The 26,230-nt window shown below is 37.9% G+C and overlaps 1 protein-coding gene across 2 annotated transcripts in view; it reads right to left on the bottom strand.

The window, feature by feature from the left end:
• LOC150089673 (uncharacterized) overlaps positions 1-26,230 on the bottom strand; it is a 389,737-nt gene that overhangs the window by 65,537 nt on the left and 297,970 nt on the right. For both annotated transcript variants that reach the window (XM_090389589.1, XM_090389590.1), the window contains 2 exons: positions 25,786-25,870; positions 9,582-9,795 (listed from right to left, as the gene is read on the bottom strand). In XM_090389589.1, the coding sequence (XP_090245715.1) occupies positions 9,582-9,795; positions 25,786-25,870 (299 nt within the window). The remainder of the gene's footprint in view (positions 1-9,581; positions 9,796-25,785; positions 25,871-26,230) is intronic.

Genomic DNA, 26,230 nt, shown 5'->3' with positions numbered 1-26,230 from the left:
ATCCCCAGGAATTATCTGCCACTTTCCTCTGGGTCCATCCCTGAGGACCACTAGAAGGATTATCTCCACCCTTTCATCCAGTGTTAATGTCATTTTTCACCTGTAAAGAAAAACATATTTTTACCATTGGTTCCAAACTTTTTGGACACCCTGTATATTCATGCATGAGTTCTTTAGAGAGGAGAATTCTAGTGATTCATCAAAATCTAACAGGGAGCTAAATGATTTTGTAATAACAGAGAAAAGTGGAAGAGAAATTGTCAATTGGAGGGCATCTATCCAATTATATTAAGGGAGGTAGCAAATGAGGTAAGCAAACACTTGGCTATAATTATGAGAGTGTCCTTGGGTTCAGGGGCATTTCCTATGGACTACAGATGGATAAATTTATCCCAAATTCAAAAAAGGGATGGGATCAAAGGTGACATGATAATTACATACCTATTGGCTGAACTTCTGTTTTGGTGCAAATAATGGTGTTTCTAGTTAAAGAAGTAATGCAGGATCATCTAGACAAGAATGCACTTATACTGCAGTCAGAGCATGGATTTGTTAAGGGGTGATGTTGTCTGGCCAATCTGACATAGTGTAAATCCCATTGGTTCCAGACATTTCAGACACCCTGCAGATGCAAAATACCTATTATTGTGTGCGTGTGTGTCCTTCAGAATGCCATTTCTATCTAAATGTCCCTGGATTGCACTCTTGATCACTGACTCCATGACTCTATCTACCATTCAGGTCAGATTGATCAGTCAATAGTTACTTCGCTCATAGAATAGCCTTTACATATTAGCAATACACTGGCACTTCTCGAATCCAAAGTAATCTCTCCCATGTTTGTACAGTGATACCCTCATAATTAACCTTATTGGTTCAATGCTTATCATTTCCCTCAAAATTACAGGGTATATGCTATCAACTCCAAGATCCTTATTCCTTTAGGCTTGAAAAATTTTCTAATAAATAAACTGAAATTTTTCAATATTGCTGATTTAGTGCTTTCCAGCTTCACTCACAGTTTCTCCTCAATATGAAAGATCTTTCTTCAGTAAATCTCAATGCAAAGTAGCTGTTTAATTGATCTGCAAATCAACTTGGTTATCTAACATGTTTTCCGCACCCATTACACAAAATGTCTGATTTGGTTTGTTCTTCTAATTTTTGTATTCATATATACAAAAATGCCTTGTCCCAGCTCAGTTTTCTCCTAGCTAATGATTTCTCATAATCTGCCTTTGCAAAGACAGATTATGAGAAATTTGTAGTTGTTATAGGCTTCAGTACTTTTTATCACTCTATAACTTTCCCATACATCTTTTTTCTGCTCTATTAAACTAGCTAGGTTGTTATTCATCTGACCTGGACTCCTCCCCATGCTTTATTTCCTTAATAATATACATGTATCTTAATGGTATATCAAGACTTCTGTGATTATGGCATTAAAGCCACACCATAATTCCAATACATTCACACTCTGTGAGCTTCTACCCAGGTGGTAGAGGCCATGTAGCTTAAGCTACTATCTCCTTTTCTGAAAGTTATATCTAATCCTTTGCCTTTAACAACTTAAACCCCCCCTCTCTCCAATCATCCAACTTAGAACTACATGATCACTCCCTGCTAATGGTTCCTTTACTATCAGCCTTATGATGTCAGCTGGTTCATGGGTAATGATCAGGTCTAGAATACTGCCCCTTGATATATCTCTTGACATACTGATAATAATAATAATTAACTAGTTGATTTAAAGATTTTGTTCTCCATGGTGAATTTTCTCTCCCACTCACTCCAATCAAGTAGAGGCAAATTGAAATCCCTTGTAATAAGACATTCACACCTGCTTGCCCATTCCACTTGACTGTAGAGGCTCTTATCATAATCTTCGCAGTCTTCTGGTTTATAGATTACTCCCACTCTCACTATACCTTTGCTTTCAACTAACACAACACAGATTCTATACCCTCTCAATAATACATGCATAACTTCTGAATGTGGAAAAGTTTGTTGCTAAAGCATTCAGGCTGCTTTTGATAAGAAGCATAACTCCACCTCCCCTTCTACCTTCCCTATACTTACTAAATACATTGTATGCACCACACTTATCGTTCTCTATTTTCAGATGGCACCATGTTTCCATTTAACCCTATTATTTCAGCATTAGTTATCCTAACCAGGAGTTCAAATTCACACATTTTACTGATGACACTCCTGTGTATAATCTGTATCACCCCCCCCACACACACACACAACTAGCAGTTTCCCTGAACTCTTAAGGCATCCTCTCAATAATCTCAAGAGTCTGCTGACGAGGCTACTAGAGACGGTCGTGTTCAAAGCCACTAAGTGGATTTTTCTTATTTATTGATTTGAAATTATTGTTTTTCTAAAACTTTTGATTTAAATTTAGTAGTATAACATTATTTTGTGATTTTCTGATTAATTTGGTGTATTTATTCTTTACTCGGCCTTGTAATTGCATAAAAGTATCGGTAAGGGTTTCACGTGTTTCAACTCCGCTACCGTTCGTAAATTTCCCGCCATTGTGATACGATAGCGTTAGTTGAACTTCGTTAGCAGTTAAATTGTATGTTTAAATAAATACATATAACAACTTAGATTACAAACGTAATATAATTTAATTATATTTAGCATAATTAATAACATAACATAATTATAATTAATTAATAAATTAATAGAATCATGACTCAGACCAGAGCAGCAAAGCAAAAGGCTCAAGCTAATGGAAGTGCTGTGGCTCAGAGCAGAACTGAGGGAGGCAGTTGTCCTCTGACTCACAGCCTTATAAAATGCACTGTTTGCTTGATGTTTGCAGAGCAATCGGGTACGGGACATGATACTGCCATGGGGGATGTCTTTGTGTGTGCGCGATGCAAGGAGTGTATCGATATCAGGCAACAACTCGGCGTTCTTGTGGGCCTATATGAGAGCTTGAAGGACAGGGTGGATGCCCTCGAAGAAACTAAATTGAGGGGCCCATCAAGCTCTCAGCTGCCCACATCAATGCCAGAGCTTGCACTTGGGCATCGCGTGACACAGAGGCAACCCCCAAGGCAGAATGCGCTGGTCCCGAAGGAACTAGTAGTTGTTGGTGACTCTATTGTCAGGGAAACGGGGAACATGCTTTGTAAAAAAGATAGGTGGAACAGGACCAGGGTATGTCTGCCAGGGGCAAAGGTTGATGACGTTGTAGAGCGAATATCATCTTTTAAGGGCACAAAAGGTGATATAGTTGTACACGTTGGCACTAATAATATTAAGAGTAGGAGACCGGCAGAATTACTTAACAGGTACAGGTCACTGCTGAACAAAAGCCGAGAATTAGGGTTGAATTTGAAAGTGTCTGCATTTCTGCCCAGACACGATAGGAGGGAGTATATGATGAGAGCCTTGTCGATCAATTCGGCCCTGGAAAGATTGTGCAAGGCTCAAGGGGTAGAATTTTTTTCAGCCTGGACTGTACTTGTTAACAGGAGAGATTGCTTCTACAGGGATGGGATACACTTAAATAGAAAGGGTGCAAGAATATTTGCTGATGCTATCGAGGCAGTGTTAGGTGGGTCGGAAAACTGCTAGCTTGGGGGGAGACAAAGACCAATAGATTGACAGTAGCCACTAGCAGAGGTGAAAGAGATTCTTGCACTGCTTCTATTAGAATGAGCAGAAGCCTGAAAAACAAGATGCATGGTATTTCAGAGACTGCTGGGAGCCATTGCGGTACAAGTAAACACATGGGTTGTGTTAGGGTAGCTAAGAATAGAAACAGGTGCAGGTATACTTGTGTGTACACCAATGCTAGGAGTTTAGTAAATAAATTTGATGAATTTGAGGTATTGCTCAAAACATCAAAGGCAGATATTGTTGGGATATCAGAGACGTGGTGTCACACAGATATAAGGGATGCAGAACTGCAATTTGGGGAGTACAACGTCTACAGAAAGGATAGACAGGATAGGAAGGGGGGAGGGGTTATGCTATTAGTTAAGAAACACATAAAAACCAAGGAAGTGAAGCCAGTCGACATCGCTGGACAGTGCAGTGTTGAGTCAGTTTGGTGTGACATAAGCATTGGGAGATCAAAATTGAGAGTAGGAGTGTGCTATAGGCCTAATGACTCTGATGAGTATAATAAGTAACTGTACAGGGAAATAGAGTGGGCCAGTAAATCAGAGAGTCTTATAATGGGAGATTTTAATTTCCCAGATATTGACTGGAATTTGGGGGCTGGATACTCACACACTAGCAGGGCTTTTGTGGATTTATTGGATGATTGTTTTCTACATCAGCATGTTCGGGAGGCAACTAGAGGGAGTAATACTCTTGATTTGATTATCAGCAGTGATTCTTCATGCATTAAGAATCTGTAGATAAATGAACCACTAGGTGGCAGTGATCACAGTTTGCTGAAGTGGGATTTACTCAAAGAGGTAACTACCATTAGGGGTAAAGGGAAGGGTTATTGCTTCCGTAAAGGCGACTACGATGGACTGAGACAGTATTTAAATTCTATACAGTGGGACCAACTGATGATGTTACCAACAGCAAATTCAAAATGGGAAGCATTCAAAGAACTTATCTTGGAAGCTACTTGGCTTTACATACCAACTAAGAAATATTGTTCAAAGTTTAGGCCAAAATGGATGTCAGATGAACTAATGAGGCATATGGCAGAGAAGAAAAATGCATGGGATACTTAAAAATTAACACATGACACAGAAGCCTATGATAGATACAAGTTGATATGCAACCAAGTTACAAAGGAGGTTAGGCAGGCGAAGGCAGATTACGAGAAATCCTTGGCAAGGGATGCAAAGAAAAACAGCAAAGAGTTCTTTACTTATGTAAACTCTAGAAGGAAGGGGATGAATCAGATTGGTCCACTTGATATCGATGGGTCAACTGTTGATGATCCTGCTCAGGTAGCTAACAAATAAATGAATATTTTGCATCGACATTCACACATGAGGAGTTATTCAGCGAGGGGAATGCCAGAGGTGTATTCAACTCTGGCAGTAAGCTAGAGAATCTTCTAATAACTGAGAGTAAAGTGGAGGAGAAATTGTTGAAGATAAATACAAGAAAGGCACCTGGGGTGGATGGGATCTATCCAGTTATATTAAAGGAGGCAGCAAAGGAAGTAAGCAAACCCTTAACCATAATTATGAGAGCTTCCTTGGACTCAGGGGAGGTACCCATAGACTGTAAATGTGCAAATGTGACCCCAATTCACAAAGGAGGATCAAAGGCTGACACAAGTAATTATAGACCTGTGAGCTTAACTTCTGTTCCAGGAAAATTAATGGAGGCACTGGTTAAAGAAGCACTGCAGGATCATTTAGACAAGACTTCAGTTATAGCTCAGACACAGCATGGTTTTGTTAAGGGGAAGTCTTGCCTGACCAACTTGATTGGATACTATGATGCAGTCACAAAAGAACTGGATGCAGGGAATAACTTTGATATTATATACTTGGATCTTAGAAAGGCTTTTGATACTGTTGCACATGGAAGACTGCTACACAAATTGGAGCAGTGTGACATTGGAGGCAAATTGCTGCTATGGATAAAGGGGTGGTTGAGGGGAAGAAGACAGAGAGTGGTAATCAATGGACACTGCTCATCGTGGACTAATGTTATTAGTGGAGTCCCTCAAGGCTCAGTGTTGGGTCCATTATTGTTTTCTGTATTTATAAATGATATTGATGATGGTATATCCTTAATGTCCAAGTTTGCAGACGATACAAAGGTTGGCAGGGTTGTCAAGGACACTACTGACACTATGCTGCTGCAATAGGATCTGGAAAGGTTGAGCAGATGGGCTGAGAGGTGGCAAATGAAGTTTAACATTGACAAATGTAAAGTACTACACATGGGAAACAGCAACCCCAGAGCAATGTATCAACTCTGTGGTACTACACTGACAGTGGTAGAGAATGAAAGGGACTTGGGGGTGGTTGTGCAGGCAGATATGCAGTTCTCTGAGCAGTGCAGACGGGCTGCAAGAGTAGCTCATGGAGTATTGTCAATGATATACAGGAATTTTTCCAGCAGGGATAAGGAGGTGATTATTCCATTGTATAAAGCAATGGTCAGGCCACACCTAGAGTACTGTATACAGGTCTGGAGGCCTCATTTCAAGAAGGATGTAGAGCTGCTGGAACGAGTACAGAGAAGGGCAACAAGATTAGTGAATGGAACAAAGGGGTGCTCTTACAAAGAAAGGCTTAAGTTTTGCAAATTACAGTGTCTGGAGACTAGGCACCAGCGAGGTGATCTGATAGAGGTGTATAAAGCCTTGAATGGTTTAAGCATGCTCAATGCTGATGGGATTCTTCCTCTAGCTCAGAAAAATCACCTGAGAGGGCATAAATTCAAATTGAGGAAAGACAGATGTAGGATAGACGTGCGGAAATTTGCCTTTAGCCAGCGGGTGGTTGGTTGGTGGAACAGACTTTCATCCCTTGTGGTGGAGGTTGATAGCCTAAATAAGTTTAAGGCTCAGCTGGACAGGTACTTTGAACGAACAGAGGGGTGAAGTGGAAGTGGTTTTTTTTTTTTTTTTTTTTGGCTGATGCTGCATAAGCTTGCTTTCTTGCATCAAATGCCTCTACTAATGCTAATGCTAATAATACTGGCAAAAATCTTTGCTCATCTTTGTTCAAATGTATCCCATTTCCTTCTACCTACAAGTGCTGTCCATGCTAATAAAAATTACCCTCAAAAAGCCTTGCAGGATTATCTCAAGTTTTCAGATAACCCAAAAGGCTGTCAGTATTTAGTCCCTCCTATTGTGCTTGGGCAGAATTGTGTATTGCAGACATATACACATTCTGATATAGCTCATGGTATTATTTTAACATGGTCCTATACTTATCTAACAGATTGTCAGTTCATGCATAATTAGTATTGTTAGTCCTTACATGAATAATAATGTTTTCTTTATCCCTCTTAAAATCTACTGAGAGTATCATAAATTGTTGCTTCCAGTCCACTTATTTTTATTACAAAAAAAATGTTACCAGTTTCTCTGGCAATGGAATTTCCAAATAAAACTAAACACTCTCAAACCAGACTTCATTATTCTGTTCTGGGGCCCACAAATTGGGGATGTATCACTCACTTATCAGGTTACTAGACCTTGAGTCCCTGATAGGCTCCCAGTTACATTTGTATCTATTCAGTGGCTGGCAAGTTCTGGATGCATTCTTTCTTTTTGAAAACTAAAATTAATGTAGGTGATTTCAGATGGCCTTGGTTAAGCTTGTGCTTAATACAGATATCTTCCTTCTCTCTCTCTTACTCTTGTCTATATTCTGATCACTCTAACTTTAATCCAAACATAAATAAATACATGGCATCAACATGTAATTATTTATGTCAGGATTAAAGGTAGATACTAACACATCTCTGCCCATCCATGAGCCCTCATGGGTCAGTTGCTAAAAAATACTGTGGTACTTCAGCACCACTGTATGACATATAATTGCTTATGTCAGAGTTACCCATTAGGCATGAATTAACAGATAATGAAAACACAGAAGCTGAGGGATAGCCAGGACAGTTCGTGGGATTTTATCAATGATACACAAGAATTTTGTTAGCAAGGACAAGGAGGTGATTATCCCTTTGTATAAGACAATGGTTAGGCCACATCTTGAGTACTGCATATGGGTCTGGAGGCCTCATTTTAGGAAGGATGGGGATCTGTTGAAATAGGTGCAGAGAAAGGCAACATGACTAGGGGATGTGGAACAAAAGGATGCTTTTACTGAAAACGACTTCAGTTCTGCAAATTTCAGCATCTGGAGACTAGATACCTGCAAGGTGATCTGATTGAAATGTTTAAGGCTTTGAATGGATTGAGTAAACTCAATGCTGATGGAATTGTTCCTCTTGCTCAGACTACATATGAGAGGGCATAAGTTCAAATTGAGAAAGGATGGTTGTAGGACAGATGTGCAGAAATTTGACTTCAGCTAGTTGGTAGTTGACTGTTGGGACAAACTTCCATCTGTTGTTGTGGAAGTGGTTAGTTTGTATAAACTCAATGAAAAACTAGACAAACTATTAGAGATGGATAGGGATGGGTGGGGGGGGGGGTGTTTTGGCTGATGCTGTATAAGCTTGCTTTCTTGCATCATTTTCCACTACTAATACTAATAATGCAAACCCTAAAGAAATTGATGATGAGAAAGCAGTAATGACAAGGAGGTTAAGACAGAATATGCCTGTTTTTTTTGGTTCGAAACAAAAGTTGCATGCCATTACATTTACCATGAACTTAAAGATAAAGAACAAGAAGAGTGGAAGTGCAGAATTATTTTTGGCATGTACTGGTAGTTTCTGACTTTACGAGTTAATTCGTTCCTAGTGGGCGCTCGTAAAGCGGGAATTTGTTTCCCATAAACAATGTTAAAAATAGGAGTTACATTCTCAACAATAAAATTAGTTAGATAATTAGTTTATGTTTAAACAATGATTGATTTATCCAAAGAAATGATAACATAGCCTGTAAAATCAAGCAAATTATTATAATAAATAAATTATTTATGACTTACAAATGTTAAAGAATGTTTATTCTTCATCGACTAAATGCACACTCGTTGATCACTCATTATTGGCTTGGCACTCGTTGATTTGTTGCACAAGGAGTTACCTTCTTCAGAAATGCTTTAAGATGTGTTTGTTTCCAATATAATTTTCTCTTTTCTTTATAAATTTCATAAGCATTTTTTAACGGCATGCACAAATTGCAACTAACATGATTTGCGCAGAGTAACAAGTTTAGGAAGCTAAAAAAAAGGAATGAAGAGAAGATTCTGAAAATTTATTTATGTTTTTTATACGATTGAAGATTTCAGTAAAGGGAAAACACTCTTCACCGTAATAAGGTAAAAAACCACACAATTCCAGCAATCGGTATTTTCGTAAATACAATAACATGGAGTTTACTACTCCATTTATAACTGCTTGCACTAACAGAAAAGCCCAAGAAACCAGAAAGTGCAAATTGTTTTTTGGTTGTGACCACCAGAAATGTGCTTTAGAAAAATATCACAAAGGTGTTCAAAATTGATTCTTATGATAGAACATATGATAACGATGAAAGTGTAGTGCATTTTAAATTTGAATTTGTAACTAATACAATTTACACTATAAAAACGACCTTTTAGAGAGTTATATAGCGAAAATTTCAACTTCCGAGATCGTGGAATGAATTACCAAAAAACAATGTGTTACTGAGTTCACATTATGATATTTTCAAGATACGATGGTGTCTCTGAAATGGATTAATATTGTAAAGCACACAGCTATGTGCATGGTTTGAAATGCTTTAATGATGAATGTTTAACATTCATTTTTTGCAATTAATGTTCATTTTTTAATTTTGTTGATGCTTGAGAAGAAAAAAAAAAAAACTAGTAAACCCGTGAATGTGTAAAGCGAAAACTCGTAAAGCAGATGCCTGTATATCGTATGTCTGCATCAAAAAAAATTTGGAATGCACTGCTCTAAATAAATAGAAACACTAAATTAAAATTAATTACAAAAAAACTTGCCTTGGTTTTCTACTGTATTTTTTACAACCGCAGATGTGGTAGAAACAGATTCTTTTGTGGAAACATTTGCACCAGATAGCAAATATGATGGTGGAAGAAGAGACTTTACCGGGGGTACAGTTGAAAGTGGAGACAATCCTGCAGTTGGTACTGTATTGATTGGAATTTCATAATCTTCCTGTGGTCCCTCACAGTTAGTCATTGGAAATGAGGACTATTAACAAAGAATAGAATAAATAATATATCATATTATAATTACATTCAATATATTTGTAAAATATGGTATCTCTATATATAGTAATAGTATTCACCAAGGCACCTCCATAGCCAGGTGGGCAGGGGCAGTAGTGCATAGCACATGCTTCTTGATTAAACCGGGGTTCGAGCCTGTGACCACCAAATACGGAGGATGCGGAAAGTCAGGGAATGACCACCGCATATCCTCAGCCCGAATAAAGGGTGAGGGTTGATGTCAGGAAGGGCATCCGGCCATAAAAATTGCATGCCAAAACAATAAAAAAATGCTGACTCCATATAAAAATGGGAAACGGCGAGGACAAAAAAAAAAAAAAGTATTCACCAAATAGTGAAAGGAAATCAGACTTTTGCTGCACTGTCAAAAAAAAAAAAAAAGGAAAAAAAAGTAGATGAGAAAACACAAATTATATGCTTCCCTCCCCACACAGGTAACTATTCAGTAAACCTTTGAATTTATTCAAACTGTCAGCCTCAACTACCTGCGAGGGCAACTTGTTCCTTGCTGACTAAAAGAAAACTTCCTACAATCTAATCTAAACCTCAATCCCTGTAATTTGAATTTATGACCCCTAGTTCTGGAATTCTCTATAACAGTGAGAATTCCACCTTCATTAATTGTATTAATCCATCTCAGAGCCTTATAAACCTCAATCAGGTCACCTCTGAGGTGCCTGGTTGCCAAGTTCTGTAGCCCACATAATCAGAATCTTTCCTCATACGGTTGTCCTTCTGCTATTTGAGATGCCCATCTTTGGATCCTTTCAAGAAGATCAATGTCTCTTTTTTTTCAGATGAGGTCACGATACTTAAACACAATATTCTAAATGTAGTCTTAAAATTGCCTTATATGGTCATATTATAACCTCTCTATCTCTACAGGATAATGTTCGATAAATCATCGATATGACACCATGGGCTTTCCTGGCTGCCTGTGTTAAGAAAACTTAATATCTGCCTGTATTATAACTCCCAGATCATTTTCCTCCTCCACTGTTTTTAATTAAACCCCACCAAGTGTATAATTTATTTGTGGGTTGGTATTCCCCAAGTGTAAGACCTTGCATTTAGCAGCATTAAAACATAGCTACCACTTCTCTGTCCATCTTTGAAGTTTGTTCAAGTCATCTGAAGGAGTGCTGATTGGCAATGAGCATTAACGACTTCCAATTTTAACATCATCTGCAAATTTTGAGATCACGCCTTCCATCTCTTTGTCGATGTCATTTATGAAAATTAGAAACAACAGTGGTGCAAGAACTGATCCTTGAGGGACCCCACTCCTGAAGTTACACCAATCTGAAGGATATCCATCAATCACAACCCTCTGCCTTCTACTCTGCAGCCACTCATTTTAGAATCTTACCAGTAACCCCAACCTGTTCAAGCTTATACAGTAACCTCTCATGAGAGACCGAGTCAAATGCTTTGCTAAAATCCAAATAAACTATGTCGAAATTGTTCCCTAAATCCAGCTCATGAGTAACTGTGTCAAAATAGCCTACTTAGTAAAGCATGATTTTCCCTTAACAAAGCCACGTTGGGTGTCTTTCAGAATGCCATTATCTATCTAAATGTCCCTGGATTGCTCTCGTAATCAGTGCCTCTAAGATCTTTCCTACCACTGAAGTCAGACTAACCAGTTTGTAGTTACCAACTTCACTCTTAGAATTGCTTTTATGTATTGGCAATACAATGGCACTTCTCCAATCCAAAGGAATCTCTTCACAGTCATGAGTACTGCTTCATAAAATAAGGAGTTGCTAGATGTGACATGCGCAAATTTCAGGTTGGAATCTTTAACAAAGATGGCAACACTGCTGCCTCTAGATTGAGATCTTGAAGTGAAGAACGATGAAAATCCAACGACTGGAGCACAGGTTCAAGCCATGTTTCTGATAGACAAATTATATCCATGCTGTTGGACAACAAGAGTTGTTCGAGGGTTTCAAGCTTATTTCGGAGGCTCCGGACATTTTGGTAGAAAATTCTAAGAGTGAGTTGAAAGGGAATTTTTATAAGTGCTGATCTATTTTTTTCACCTCATTTTGAACACCTCAACAGATTAGGACTAATGGAAATTATACTGTTAATTGAAAGTGATTATGAGGTGTCACATCAGTACGTTTATAAGCAGTAGCTGGACATGTGGTGCAGTGGTTTTCGACAGTCAATCTGAATACAATTTTACTACAGTAAAACCAACATGAATAATTCTAAATAAGTATATACAGGAATACCTTACATAGTGTGGTTTCGAACAGCGTGGGTTTTGCTATAGCGCGGTTTACAAATTGAAAAAAAAATTAACTGCGTTATGCACCAATACATCTGATATGTATGTATGTATGTATTATAATGCCAGCACGTAGGCCAATGCATTATGGATTCAAGGCCGTTCTGACTGTTGTCGAAACTCCCATTATATACAGACTCTGCTAGAATTCATACATTAATAAACACTCTAGATTCCGAGCAGTGAGATCGTTGATTGCGCGTAAGCGGTACAAATATTTTTTGCTGTGTATTTTTATTAAAGATTATTTTTTTAAAAACGTTACCTTTATATGGAAATATGAGTGGAAAGAAGAAATGTAATGGCAGTGAGTGTTCTTCTAGATCCAAACATCGAACGAGGTATGAAAGTTAGGCAGGCGTTGCAAAATGACATTCAATGTTATAAAGAGATGTATGCAGATAAAAAGAATCAAAAAAAATTGTGCAAACTAAGCTGATCAGTTATTTTTCAAAATAAAAATACAGTACATACTTCACGTATTCTTTTGGTATGTACATACTGCAATAAAAATTATTTCTAATGTACTTACTAGTATTTTTCTTTTTATCATTTTAGTTTCTTTTTTTGCAAGAACTTCATGTGCATCAATTTATAGTAAACAAACACCTATATATTTTTGCAACTCGACCCATATAATTAAATTGTCGGAATGCATTACATTAAAATACATACTAATAATACCTCGATCAGTGCGGTATTTTTTTAGCACGAATTAACCATGGTATTCCTGTATTCACAATATGAAAAATTTGTTCTAATAAGGAGCAAATATTTGATGACCTATAAAATACAGTTTTCTTAAAATACTAGAAAAACTCAAACTGCTACTAAGGCAAGTAAACCACAGTAGCCATAGGCATATTTCTGAATGGCAGTGGAGGTGGGGGGGGGGGGTTCAATGGAAGAACTCATATTACTAAATTATAATTCAAAATTACACTTATATAAAGGAATTATGCATCAAAATGACTAACTGAGATACCTGCTTTCCAACATAACTTGTATATTGTGGATAAATCAACCAATTTCCTTAATGTATGTTAAAACTAAATACAGATATTTAGACAGACTCTAAAGATAAAATAAAAATAACAATAACCTGTTTTCATTCATCTTCATAAGACAATAATAATCCATGGAATTTACTGGTTTACTTTTTGTGTCATGTTTGTGGGCTTACTTTCTGAGTTCTCGAAAAGTAAACTTTGGGAATTGTTAATTCCTTAAGCAACTGCAATTCTATACTGAGGCTATATATATAGTTGTATAATATATTGAATTAAGTATGCATAAATGGATGTGAAAGTTACACAAAGTGCTAGTAACTAGAAGAGTGAGGAAAGTAGAAAAAGAAGTGAAGTAAGGTTTGTGAAAAGTGAAAGAATGTTAATATCCTAGAGCAGGGGTCGCCAAACTTCTTTGACTATCTGATATTATTTATTATGATATTAATAAATTTATCTATAATCCTTACTAAATGTGGTTACCCCCAGAGGATTATAGATAAATTTATTAATGAAAATCAGAGGAGAGATGAATCTTTTATACCAGTATCTACTGCATACATTCCCTATTATCCGGGCTTGACGGATTATATAACTAGAGTATTAAGAAAATATCAGACACGCTGTGTGCCGCTTCCGGGACGAAGACTGCGCACAGTTGTGTCTCAAGTTAAGGACCCCATTCAAAAAGAGGATGCTAGTGGGGTCGTATATAATATTAGATGCCCGGATTGTGGGGAATGTTATGTAGGGGAGACAAAACGTCGTCTCAAAGATCGTCTGGGGGAACACAAAAAAGCAATAAGAAATGCGGAATATGACAAGTCCGCCGTGGCCGAACATTTTTGGGAGAAGCAGCACCAGATCTCCCCAGACGATGCCACTATCACCGATCGGGCGCATAGGTTCTGGGACCGTAAGTGGCTCGAGAGTTTGCAGATCAGCTCTACAACCAACATTAATAGGGATAGGGGTGTACGGATTCACCCCCTTTTAGAGACTATTATCCTAAAAAAGGATGAACGGTTCCGTACGACTTCCGTTCGAGCCACTTCTGGTTCCACAATGCAAGAGAGCGGAACACGTGAGAATGGAAACATGTGATGCCTACCATTACCCTGCTGATATTTAAAGGTGCACTGAATAATAGAGAGTACTGCTGAAGAAGAAGGCTGGAGCCTTTGAAAGCTACGGGATTTTATCGCTTTTAACTTAGTATATTTTAATGCATTTTAATCTTGTGTTTTAATACTTTTAATATTGTAATACGTATATTAATTTTGTAAATACAGGTTATTGTAAATATAGTTATCAAGATTTGTTTTGTTTTATTTTATTTTAATTTTATTTTACTCCATGAAAGGTTGGCGAAAAAACGCTAAGAACGTAATATGAATATACCCAACCTCAGAGGCCTATTTGAGGAGTTATTTCGATGTTACGGCCATCCAATTATGCAGTGCATCAGGGAGTTTCAGAGACATAGTGTCAAGGAGGCTAAACAGGAACAACATTTGAGGTTTGCACACCGATGTAAGACACACAAACTTATACCGCGAGGCTTTCTAACAAAGCTACCTTTTGAGGATGAGCGATTATTTAACGTCGCCAGATGGTATCATAAGAAGATCTTAAATATATGGATTGGAAAATTACATAGGGACTTACATAATATTAGGAAAGAAAAAAACAGTGCTTTGAAGGAATAAGGGATATATTGACACCGATGCACCTATCAGGTGTGATTAGTGACAGCTAAAGTACAGTAGTGAAGTACTAAAGTACAGTAGCTAAAGTACTAAAGCTGTCACTGTAGTGACAGCTAAAGTAAAGCATATTTCTGATAGCTATAGACGGAGACAAATAGGGAAGTTTGACATGCTTAAAGAACAAAGTAAGGCGAGAGGCAATAATGATAATATTACTAAGGATTTTGTAATTAATATGAGTAATAAACAACTAACTAAAGAGGAGTTGGAGGTCCTAAATCTAGGACCAAAATTTGCCATGGTACCGCCCAGAATACCCGTTGCAGAAATTGCAATTGGTGTGGAAAGGGCCATAAATAAACTTCCCGTAGATATAGCTAATGAAGCTCGAGTGAAAATAGCAGCCATCCTTAGTCAAGCTAAGAGTGCTCCTTCCAATCTTAATGTGAAGCAAAAACTAGCACTAAGAAACCTTAAACAAGATGATAGTATTATAATTTTACCCGCGGATAAAGGCAAAGCAACGGTGGTTCTTAATAAAGAAGTATATAAGAATAAAGCGTTGAGCTTATTAGAAGATCAGACAACCTATAAGGTTATCCAGAAGAGTCCACTTCTTAGTTTGGAGCGACAAGTGAACGGAATGTTGCAGAGTTGGCTTAAATCTAATAAGATTTCCAAAGAACAATATTGGACACTACATGCTACAGGTAGCCAAATGCCAAGGTTTTATGGCTTACCCAAAATCCACAAAGTAGACGTGCCACTCAGACCCATAGTCTCATTTATAGGTAGTCCGACGTATGCACTTTCGGGTTTCCTAGCCAAACTATTGTCTCCACTAGTAGGACTCTCTGAATATAGTATCAAGGATAGTAAAGAATTTGTGCACTTTATTAGGAGCCAGCGTATAGAAGAGGATGAAATTATGATATCATTTGATGTAAAATCGTTATTCACTTGTATTCCTATTGACCATGGAGTGTGGTGTGCAAACATAGTTTTACAGAGGGATACTACCCTAAATACTAGGACGCAACTTAATCCAGAAGATATTAGGAAAGGTATAGAATTGTGCCTCTCAAGTAACACTATGGTTTTTGATAACATTATATATAAGCAGGTTAATGGTACAGCTATGGGCTCCCCCATTAGCGCAATTATGGCAAATCTAGCTATGGAGGAGCTCGAGACCAGAATATTTAATGCTAGTGTTCTCCCTATGCGCCCCTGGAAAAGGTATGTGGATGATACGTTTACATTTGTTCGGAAGGGGAGTGAAGATCATGTGTTGAATATCATAAATGGCTTCTCCCAATTCATACAATTTACATAGGAAGTTGAAGATGGAGGAGTTCTGCCGTTCCTGGATGTGTTGGTCTGTAGAGAAGACCAGCAGTTAAAGACAAAAGTCTTTAGAAAAACGATGTGTAAAGGGCAATATACGCATTATAATTCAGCCCTGACCAGCCATCATAGGAACAGTGTGATAAGAACGCTAATGAAAAGCCTTTTGTGGCAATGGGAAATTGTGGGAGCGAAGTTAAAAAATATGTAATTAATGATATTGAAATTTCGCAAGATTATTTAATGAAAAAACTTTCAAGCCTACAGACTAGTAAGGCTCCTGGAGTTGATGGAATATACCCTATAATCTTGAGAGAGGCGGCAAGCGAGTGCATTGAACCACTGAGGCTGGTTATGCGAGCATCACTAGACTCTGGGGAGATTCCCTTGGATTGGAAAAGTGCAAATGTATCTCCCATACATAAGGGTGGCTCTAAAAGTGAAGTGGGAAATTATCGACCTGTCAGTCTGACTTCAGTAGTAGGGAAAATCATGGAGGCATTGATCAAGGGTGGAATTCAGGATCATTTGGATAGAATTGAAATTCTCAAGGATACTCAGCATGGTTTTGTAAAGGGAAAATCATGTTTAACAAATCTGGTTCGCTATTTCGAAAGGGTCACTCACGAGCTGGATTTAGGGAATAATTTCGACATTGTTTATTTAGATTTCAGCAAAGCTTTTGACTCAGTCCCACATGAGCGGTTGCTTTATAAGCTGGAACAGGTTGGAATCACTGGGAAAATCCTTAGATGGATAGAAGGATGGCTTCAGGGCAGGAGGCAGAGGGTTGTGATAAATGGCTATTCCTCAGATTGGGTTGATGTAAGAAGTGGGGTTCCCCAAGGATCAGTATTAGGACCACTGTTGTTTTTAATTTTCATAAACGACATTGATGAAGGGATAGAGGGCGTGATGTCTAAATTTGCAGATGATGTTAAAATTGGTAGAGTAGTTAATGATCACTGTCAAGCTGAGCTTCTTCAGAGAGACCTAGATAGACTTCAAGAATGGTCAGAAAAATGGCAGCTGTGCTTTAATCCAACAAAGTGTAAGGTATTACACCTGGGAAACAGTAATCCCAAAATAACTTATTCACTTGGTGGAGTTCAACTAAACCCAGTACTGGAGGAAAGGGACTTGGGTGTTACGATACGGTCAGACATGAAATTCTCTGAGCATTGTAAACAGGTTGCAAGGAAGGCCCATGGTGTCCTATCGATGATCTATCGAACTTTTGCAAGTAGAGATAGGGACGTGATAATCCCATTATATAAGGCCTATGTTAGACCACACTTGGAATACTGTGTTCAAGTATGGAGACCGCACCTAAAGAAAGACATCGAGTTTCTTGAAAGGGTGCAAAGAAGGGTAACTCGCCTGGTGAGATCGGCAAAAGGGCGTCCTTATGAAGAAAGACTTCGAATATGTGGGTTGCAGAGTTTGGAAACTAGACACCTTAGAGGAGATTTGATTGAGGTGTTTAAGGCTCTGAGAGGCATCAGTAAAATGAATGAGGACAAAATTTTCAAGATTATAAATGATGCTAGAACTAGGGGACATAAATTCAAGTTACGCGGGGAAATGTTTAGATTGGACTGCAGGAAGTTTTATTTTAGCCAGCGAGTTATAAATTACTGGAATAAGTTGCCTTCATGGGTGGTAGAGGCAGACAGTTTGGGGAAATTCAAAGGTCATCTGGATAGTACTTTCGGGTAAGGGAAGCGCATAGGATGATAGGATTAATTTCCTTTTTATTTAATTTTTAATTTCATTTTATTATTTTTATTTATTTATTAATTATTATTATTTATTTATTTAATTTTTGTTTTTATCATTGTTTTGTTCGGATTTTTTTTTTTTTTTTTTTTTTTTTGGCTGGTGCAGCATAAGCCATAGGCTTTCTTGCACCATACGGCCGTTACTAATACTAATACTAATTAATAGAGCGAAATCACATTGCAGTAACTCCGATGATAGGAAAGCAGAGTATGAACGTGTCACGGCGGATCTTACTAAATGTGGTTACCCCCAGAGGATTATAGATAAATTTATTAATGAAAATCAGAGGAGAGATGAATCTTTTATACCAGTATCTACTGCATACATTCCCTATTATCCGGGCTTGACGGATTATATAACTAGAGTATTAAGAAAATATCAGACACGCTGTGTGCAGCTTCCGGGACGAAGACTGCGCACAGTTGTGTCTCAAGTTAAGGACCCCATTCAAAAAGAGGATGCTAGTGGGGTCGTATATAATATTAGATGCCCGGATTGTGGGGAATGTTATGTAGGGGAGACAAAACGTCGTCTCAAAGATCGTCTGGGGGAACACAAAAAAGCAATAAGAAATGCGGAATATGACAAGTCCGCCGTGGCCGAACATTTTTGGGAGAAGCAGCACCAGATCTCCCCAGACGATGCCACTATCACCGATCGGGCGCATAGGTTCTGGGACCGTAAGTGGCTCGAGAGTTTGCGGATCAGCTCTACAACCAACATTAATAGGGATAGGGGTGTACGGATTCACCCCCTTTTAGAGACTATTATCCTAAAAAAGGATGAACGGTTCCGTACGACTTCCGTTCGAGCCACTTCCGGTTCCACAATGCAAGAGAGCGGAACACGTGAGAATGGAAACATGTGATGCCTACCATTACCCTGCTGATATTTAAAGGTGTACTGAATAATAGAGAGTACTGCTGAAGAAGAAGGCTGGAGCCTTTGAAAGCTACGGGATTTTATCGCTTTTAACTTAGTATATTTTAATGCATTTTAATCTTGTGTTTTAATACTTTTAATATTGTAATACGTATATTAATTTTGTAAATACAGGTTATTGTAAATATAGTTATCAAGATTTGTTTTGTTTTATTTTAATTTTATTTTACTCCATGAAAGGTTGGTGAAAAAACGCTAAGAACGTAATATGAATATACCCAACCTCAGAGGCCTATTTGAGGAGTGCTTTCATAAATGATTTTATAGCTGGTCAATGTGTGTATTTCTCTTTCTTATCGGGATGGAGTCTTTGAAGATGATCTTCATGTTTGCTGGTTTCATTGCATCGTTACTAAAAGATTTTTCACAAATAAGACACACAGACCTCGTTTCGTTTGTTAATGAAGCAATAAACCCAAGTTTCAAATATTCTAACAAATATTGTCTGTATTTCTTTTTATAAACTGAAGCTGCCACTGTGGTTACTGGGGTTGTAACAAAATAATTAAAATTGAAGTCAGTAAGCAAAGGTAACAAGTCTAAATAATATACCTACTCACGTATTTCTATAGGATGTACAAAACTACCAGCCCTGCTAAACTCTTCAACATAGAGAAGTTTAGTTTGTGAATGAATGACGACTGAATTATAATATGTATGTTGATGAATTTTGGAACATTAACGCTCACTTGTATGTCGATGCGCAAAAATGAGATTGGGATCAAATACGTGTAAGTATAAGTAAATAAGCAACCGCACACGTGTTACAATCTCGCTTCCGCCGCACCGGCTGGGTGGGAATCACCGACATCCGTTTATTTGTAAATACGTCATTTTGGCCTACTTGATTGGCCTCCATAATTATTTTCATGACCTTGCTCCGTCTTACAGGTCCTATTCACGTCACTGTTCCAATGATTCACTCTTAATTGCGCTGTCATTCAGGATGGAGGTAATCGAAGTTAACCAAATTAAATATTACCTGTACAATGATGTCATATTTTTCTATAGACCCCCAATCGACCCTTGGGCCCCGAATCGACCCCTAACAATGTTATATCAACCCCTGGGGGTCGATATCGACCACTTTTGGCGACCACTGTCCTAGAGGTTATGATGAATTAAGAAAATTATGGGCTGAACTGCCAAGCCAATATAAAGTGGGGGAACTGTAAAGTAAAATTAGTACATCAAAATACTAATAAAATGAAAATGGTATAGCTAGCATCAGATATGGGGGAAGGAAACATTTTTAGTAAACAGTCTAATATAGGTAATGCAAAAATGCTTGATCTGATGTCAGATGAAATAAATATTGATACATCATCAGTTATTTCATCAGGGAACTACACCTGACCATGTATCAGGAACTGCATTTCTATACTTGTCCAAAATAATTTCATAATAAGGTCTTTGTAGAATATTTCAAATTTTTATTAAGTTCTCATCCGACAACCTATGCCAGAGCCGGCAACCTTTTTTGAGTGAAGAGCCATTTTTGATCTAATTAAAAAAAAAAAAAGAGAGAGAGAGAGAGAGAATCCAAAGAGCCGCACCTCAGGTCAAGCTGGAGGGGGGGAAGGCGAGAGTTTTTTTTAAGAAATGGAATAGAGTGGGAAGGTGTTTATTAAAAAAATATATATTTTTTTGAAATATTATTTATTAATACAGAAAAAACAGTAACAAACATCCAATTAGATACAAATTAATGACTTTTGCTGATGAACTTCTTGAGAGCATCTCTCAATATCATGCAAGTATGTCATAATTAAACATGCTGAGCATTAAACATTCTCACATTGTTCAGACAACAGTTTCTTGATTTATTTTTAATATAGTTCATGTTCAAAAATATTTGCTTGCAGAAATAAGTTGAACCAAAAACTGAGAGAAGTCCAAACACAAATATTTTCAAATTTATATATGGGTCCGGTAAGCTACTTCACTCATCAAACACAATTTGGTCTGCATTTTAAACTTATCTATCGCCGTCCACTTGTACAGAATTGCAAGAGTAGCCTTTTGCCTCTCTAAATCCTCAATTTCAGTTTTAAGGCATTTTAGTCTTGCACTCCACATGTCCTTGATTTTAAAGTCCTCTAACTCCATTTCAAATTGTGCTTCATGTGAGCTGTAAAGTTAAAGAACCACAGTTATATGTTAAAAGAGCTGTGTGCGGCTCGCGAGCTGCAGGTTGCCGACTCCTGTCCTATGACGACTTCTTTTCTTCCTCTTTGTGTGTCAGTTGCTGAATAACGTTTCCGAAGCAGCCACGAATCAACATATTTTGCTGGATCGAAGCGGGTCAGTGGTGGGCCTACAATTTTAAGAAACAGTAGTGAAGAAACTGTTTTTGTCATCAACAAAGTGCTGATTGGACTGGTGATCAGATTCATTTGTGAAAATCGTTCACATTCACTCGATGAAATTGGTATTGTACTCAGAGAGTTCAAATTCTTCCGAAACCTTATCAATTAGGTATCCGCGAATTGCATCTCTTTCATTTAACTGTAACCTAATTGACAACTTTCTAACTTCGCTTTCACCAAATGCCAACAATTCATGTTTAGAAGGATTAATACCTTCGTAGTCCTCGTTTTCTATCTCTTGTCATCAATATTGTCACTAGTTCTTAAATTTGAATTTTCTTTCTTTTTTTTTTCTTTTGAAACTGTCCAAAATGTCGGTGTCATTCGGATATTCAGGTACTGTGACCCAGTAAACAGAGATAAGGAAAATTTACGGAAAAATGTGAATAATTCACTTCCGTGAAACAACAGATTTTTTTTTTTTTTTTTTTATGAGAACCCCAAACACGAGCGGTATTATAACCTATAGTACTTAGTACCGTGCTTGGGTTGGAGGTTGAGAACACGAAAGAAGATATTTGTTGATATTAGACTTGAACTTCTGTAGATTGCAATTTTCAGGAAATACGTATGAAGGAAGGTTGTTCCAGAAAACGGCAGTTGAATGAATAAATGAGGAAGATGAAAAGTTGGTTCTGTGGGTTTGAAGTTGGACAGTAAATGGATGTTGGCTGGTGGCGGCACGTGTTCGGACTGTTTTGAAAGAGAGAGCAGGAATTATAGAAGCCAATTCAGAAGAACAGTGCCCATGGAAGTATCTATAGAAGAGGCATGCAGCAGAAACAGTGCGTCTATGAGAAAGCGAGTGGAGAGACTCTGTTAGAGATGAATCATTAATTAACCTAACTGCCCTCTTCTGAATGGAATCAAGAAGCCTGAGAGAGGTTTTGGGGGCACCACCCCAGATGTGGGAACAATATTCCATGGCAGGGCGGATTTGCGATTTATACAGAGTGAGCAGCTGTTTGGGAGAAAAGTAACGCCGAGAGCGAAAGAGAAAACCAAGTTTTTTAGATGCAGAGGAAGCAATATTTGTAATGTGCTTGTGCCAAGAGAGATTAGAAGTCAGGGTAATTCCCAAAAGAGATATATCATTTTGCCTAGAAATCGGAGTGTCACTAAAGATAAGCATAGGAGCAGAAGAATCCTTTTTGCGAGATATAAGACAAGATTGAGTTTTAGAAGGGTTGAAATCAACTAAGTTTTCTTTGCCCCACTGGAGAATTACCTGAAGATCGCCATTTAAGGAATTGGCAGCAGATTTTCGAGAACTTGAAGCTGATTGAGCTGGACAAGGTTTCTCAAAATGAAAAGTTGAATGCAATGTGCTATCATCGGCAAAACTATGGATAGGATTTCCAGTCAATGGAAGAAGGTCATTGATATACAAGAGGAAAAGAGTGGGGGAAAGAACTGAACCTTGGGGGACACTGGCATTAGTGGAGAAGTTAGAAGACAGAGAGCCATCTACCATCACCCTCAGTGAGCGATCAGAGAGAAAACTGGATAATCAATTACTAAAAACAGTTGGCAAACCATAAGATGGAAGCTTGTTTAGAAGACCTTTATGCCAAACACGATCACAAGCCTTTGAGATGTCAAGAGCAACTACTTGTGTTTCACCGAACCTTTCCATTGAATTAGTCCATAAATGGGTAACATAAGCCAGAATATCACCAGTGGATCGACACTGACGGAATCCATACTGGCGATCGTTGATCAGACGGAAGGTTTCTAGATAGTTTAAGAGTTGGCGGTTAATTGATTTCTCCATTACTTTAGAAAGAGTAGAAGTAATTGCAATGGGACGATAATTGGATGGGAGGGATTTGTCACCCTTTTTAGGAACTGGCTGGATATGAGCAAATTTCCAAGCAGAAGGAAAAACACCTTTGGAATAAGAAAGTGAAAAAAGGCGGCAAAGAATAGGAGTAAGTTCAGGAGCACAGGTTTTGAGAACACGTGGAGAAATACCATCAGGACCTGGAGCTTTCTTAGCATCAAGATACATCAAAATCCTTCTGATATCCTTTTGACGGAAGACCACAGGAGGCATTGAATGGAGCGTGTTAGGAATGGTGGGAGGTGTTTTACCAAGATCATTAATACATGAGCTCAAAGAAAAATGGGATGCTAGCAGGTCAGCTTTATCCTTGGCTGAAGTGACAACAGAACCATCTGGTTTGGACAGAGGTGGGAGCAGAGATGGGCAAAAGTTGTGGCCAATAGCTTTGGCAAGAGACCAGAATGCTCGGCTACCATTAGGGCAAGAAGCAAGTTTTCTACTCTTAGCCTGTTCAAACTCTAGTTTGGACTGATTAATAACTGCTTTACAATTGTTGCGAGCTTTGGTGTAGGCAGAAAATGAAACTGAAGAATTAGAAACAAGCCAATTACGATATGCAACGTTCTTCTCTTGGACAGCCTTAGCACATTTATTGGAAAACCAAGGTTAAGATAAAGGACGAGATTTTAAAGTGGAGTGAGGGATAAAGGATTCCATTCCTGCAAGAATAATTTCACTGACACGATCTGAGCAAACGTTGACATCAGAAGTTTTGAAACAGTAATCAGACCAAGGAAAAGAAGAAAAGAAGTCTCGCAGGTCATCCCATTTGGCATTCTTGTAATGCCAAACAATACGAGGTTGGGAATAGCCATGAGATAAAGGTTCCATTGGAGAAGAGGCAATCACCAAGTTGTGATCTGAAGTGTCTAAAGGACCTCTCACTTCAACCTTGTACTTAGAAGGGTTGTTTGTGAGAAAAAGATCAAGCGTATTGGCTGTATGATTAGGATTGTCCGGTATTCTTGTAGGTAAATGAACAATCTGTGCTAGGTCATTAGTAATTGCAAAAGCCTCAGCATCTCGACCTGCTGGGTCGGTGTGACTAGAAAACGGAAGCCAGCTGGAGTTGTGAACGTTAAAATCACCAAGGAAAATTACCTCACTGTTAGGAAAGTTGGACTGGAGAAAGTCAAGTTGCAAAGAGAGGAAGTCAAAGAGCTCCAAGTGATTAGTGGAGTTGGGAGAACGGTAGAGACAACAGATGAATTTTACACAATGAGGTAGAGAGATTTTAAGCCAGAGGAGATCAAAGAGAGGAGATTCCAAATTGCCAAGTCTCTGACAGGGAATATCAGAACGGACATATGCACAAGTACCACCTTTGAGGCGAAAGGAATCATACAGCAAATAATTTGGACATCTGAGATGAGCAGTAGTTGAATCAACTGATAATTGAGATTCAGTCAGAAAAAGTACATGGGGTTTGGAAGACTGCAAGTGGAAATGGACATCGTTGAGATTGGAATTGAGACCACGTATATTTGTGAAATGAATTAGGAAGTCCTTGGGAGGTTTAGGTCTTTTCGCAGATAAGCTTGCTCTATTATTTTGATGGTTATTTGTCAGGGTAAAAGAAAATAACTTTTCTAATTCTCGAACGGGGCAATGCCAGTTGATTCACAAAGGTGTCCAACTGAGGAAAGTGAACTAAAACAGCATTTTAAATTTCGTTAATTATCAAAAAAATTCTCAATAAATGTTTTGTTCAGTAAATGTAATTGTGTATTGTACTTAATAAAAGTTTCGAATATTTTCAATTTTACTTTTACATGCAACAAGATATGGAAAATGTAACACACTAAAGAAATCTAACTTTTAATTTTTTTGAATATGGCTTCTGTACAGGAAAAGGTTGGACACCACTGCAGTAGAAGGTGGGCAGAGCCCATTGGGAATACCACTTGATCTGCTCACTCTTGACTAGCGCTACTCCTCCGTATGTGGGACAGGTGGTCAGATAGGTTTTTCCAGGTACCATTAAGTTGTAGAATGTTTTAGCTCTCTTAATTTGCGCAGCAGCAGCACTAATTGCCTAAATTGCCTGAAGGCCAGAAATGCGAACAGTGCATACCGAGTTAATTCTCTCCTAATCCGTTCGCTATATGAAAATTTTCTTTGCTCAACGGAAACTATTTTAAATGTAACTTCCAAAGGGAATTCAAAATAATTCGCTATAAAAGCACCTCGTTAAACAGAGGTCCAACTGAGTAATTTAGGATTATAAAAACGGTTATACAGTAAAAAATGCAAATTTAGTTAAACATGTGAAAAAAATTTACGGAATATTACAAATTTCGAAGTGTACTGCATCCAAATGTCACACATCACTGTTAATAAAGGTGCCGGTACACCGTAGTGTTGCGTACCAGCCCAAAAAAAGCACTGTGTGTGTGTGTGTAGCATAATAACAGCAATGTCACATCACCAATGCCTACAGGTTTTGTTACATCCTACATAAAGGAGTGCTAGATGATATACATTTAACACTTTGCTTACAATTTAGAGAGTAATAAAATGTTACATGAAACTTTTTAAAAGAAAGACAAAACTAATTAAACAATAATTGTCTGTACAGAACTGCAATAACAGACAAGGTGCTGAGATTTTTTAGATATATGTATAGACAGAGCAAAAGAGAGAGCCAGTACCTGTGGAACAGGTGGCGGTGGAGGCTGGCTAGGTGGTCTCTTTAATGGTGGTGGTCGTGGAATGCCACTTCTTCTATAATTTGTGCTAGAAATCATTGTAACAAAGAATACATCAGAATATTTTTAATGAGTAATACTAAAATGAAAGCATATATAGGTAACACGACAATGTAAGCATAACAGGATAAACATTTTATTTTGTTATATTTAAGTAAAACAATCTACAAACAGCAGTAAGCAGATAATATAATAAAGCTGCTGGTCTAACTTGTTTTTTTTTTTTTTTTTTTTTTGAATTGGGAGAGTTCTTCCATTTTAGATTGTTTATGCATTAATATAAGTAGTGCAAATGATACAAGAAAACAAGTTTATAAATAATATTATTAGTCAAAAAACAAATCCTACATCACCTGTTCTCTCCCTCCAACAGTGTCTCTAGTTCTTC

The sequence above is a fragment of the Mastigoproctus giganteus genome, chromosome 2 (assembly GCF_048544385.1).
Source record: "Mastigoproctus giganteus isolate SK-2022 chromosome 2, ASM4854438v1, whole genome shotgun sequence".
NCBI classification, from domain to species: Eukaryota; Metazoa; Arthropoda; class Arachnida; order Uropygi; family Thelyphonidae; genus Mastigoproctus; species Mastigoproctus giganteus.
The sequence above is the reverse complement of the archived record's forward strand: the minus strand, read 5'-3'. Positions and strand labels throughout refer to the sequence as shown.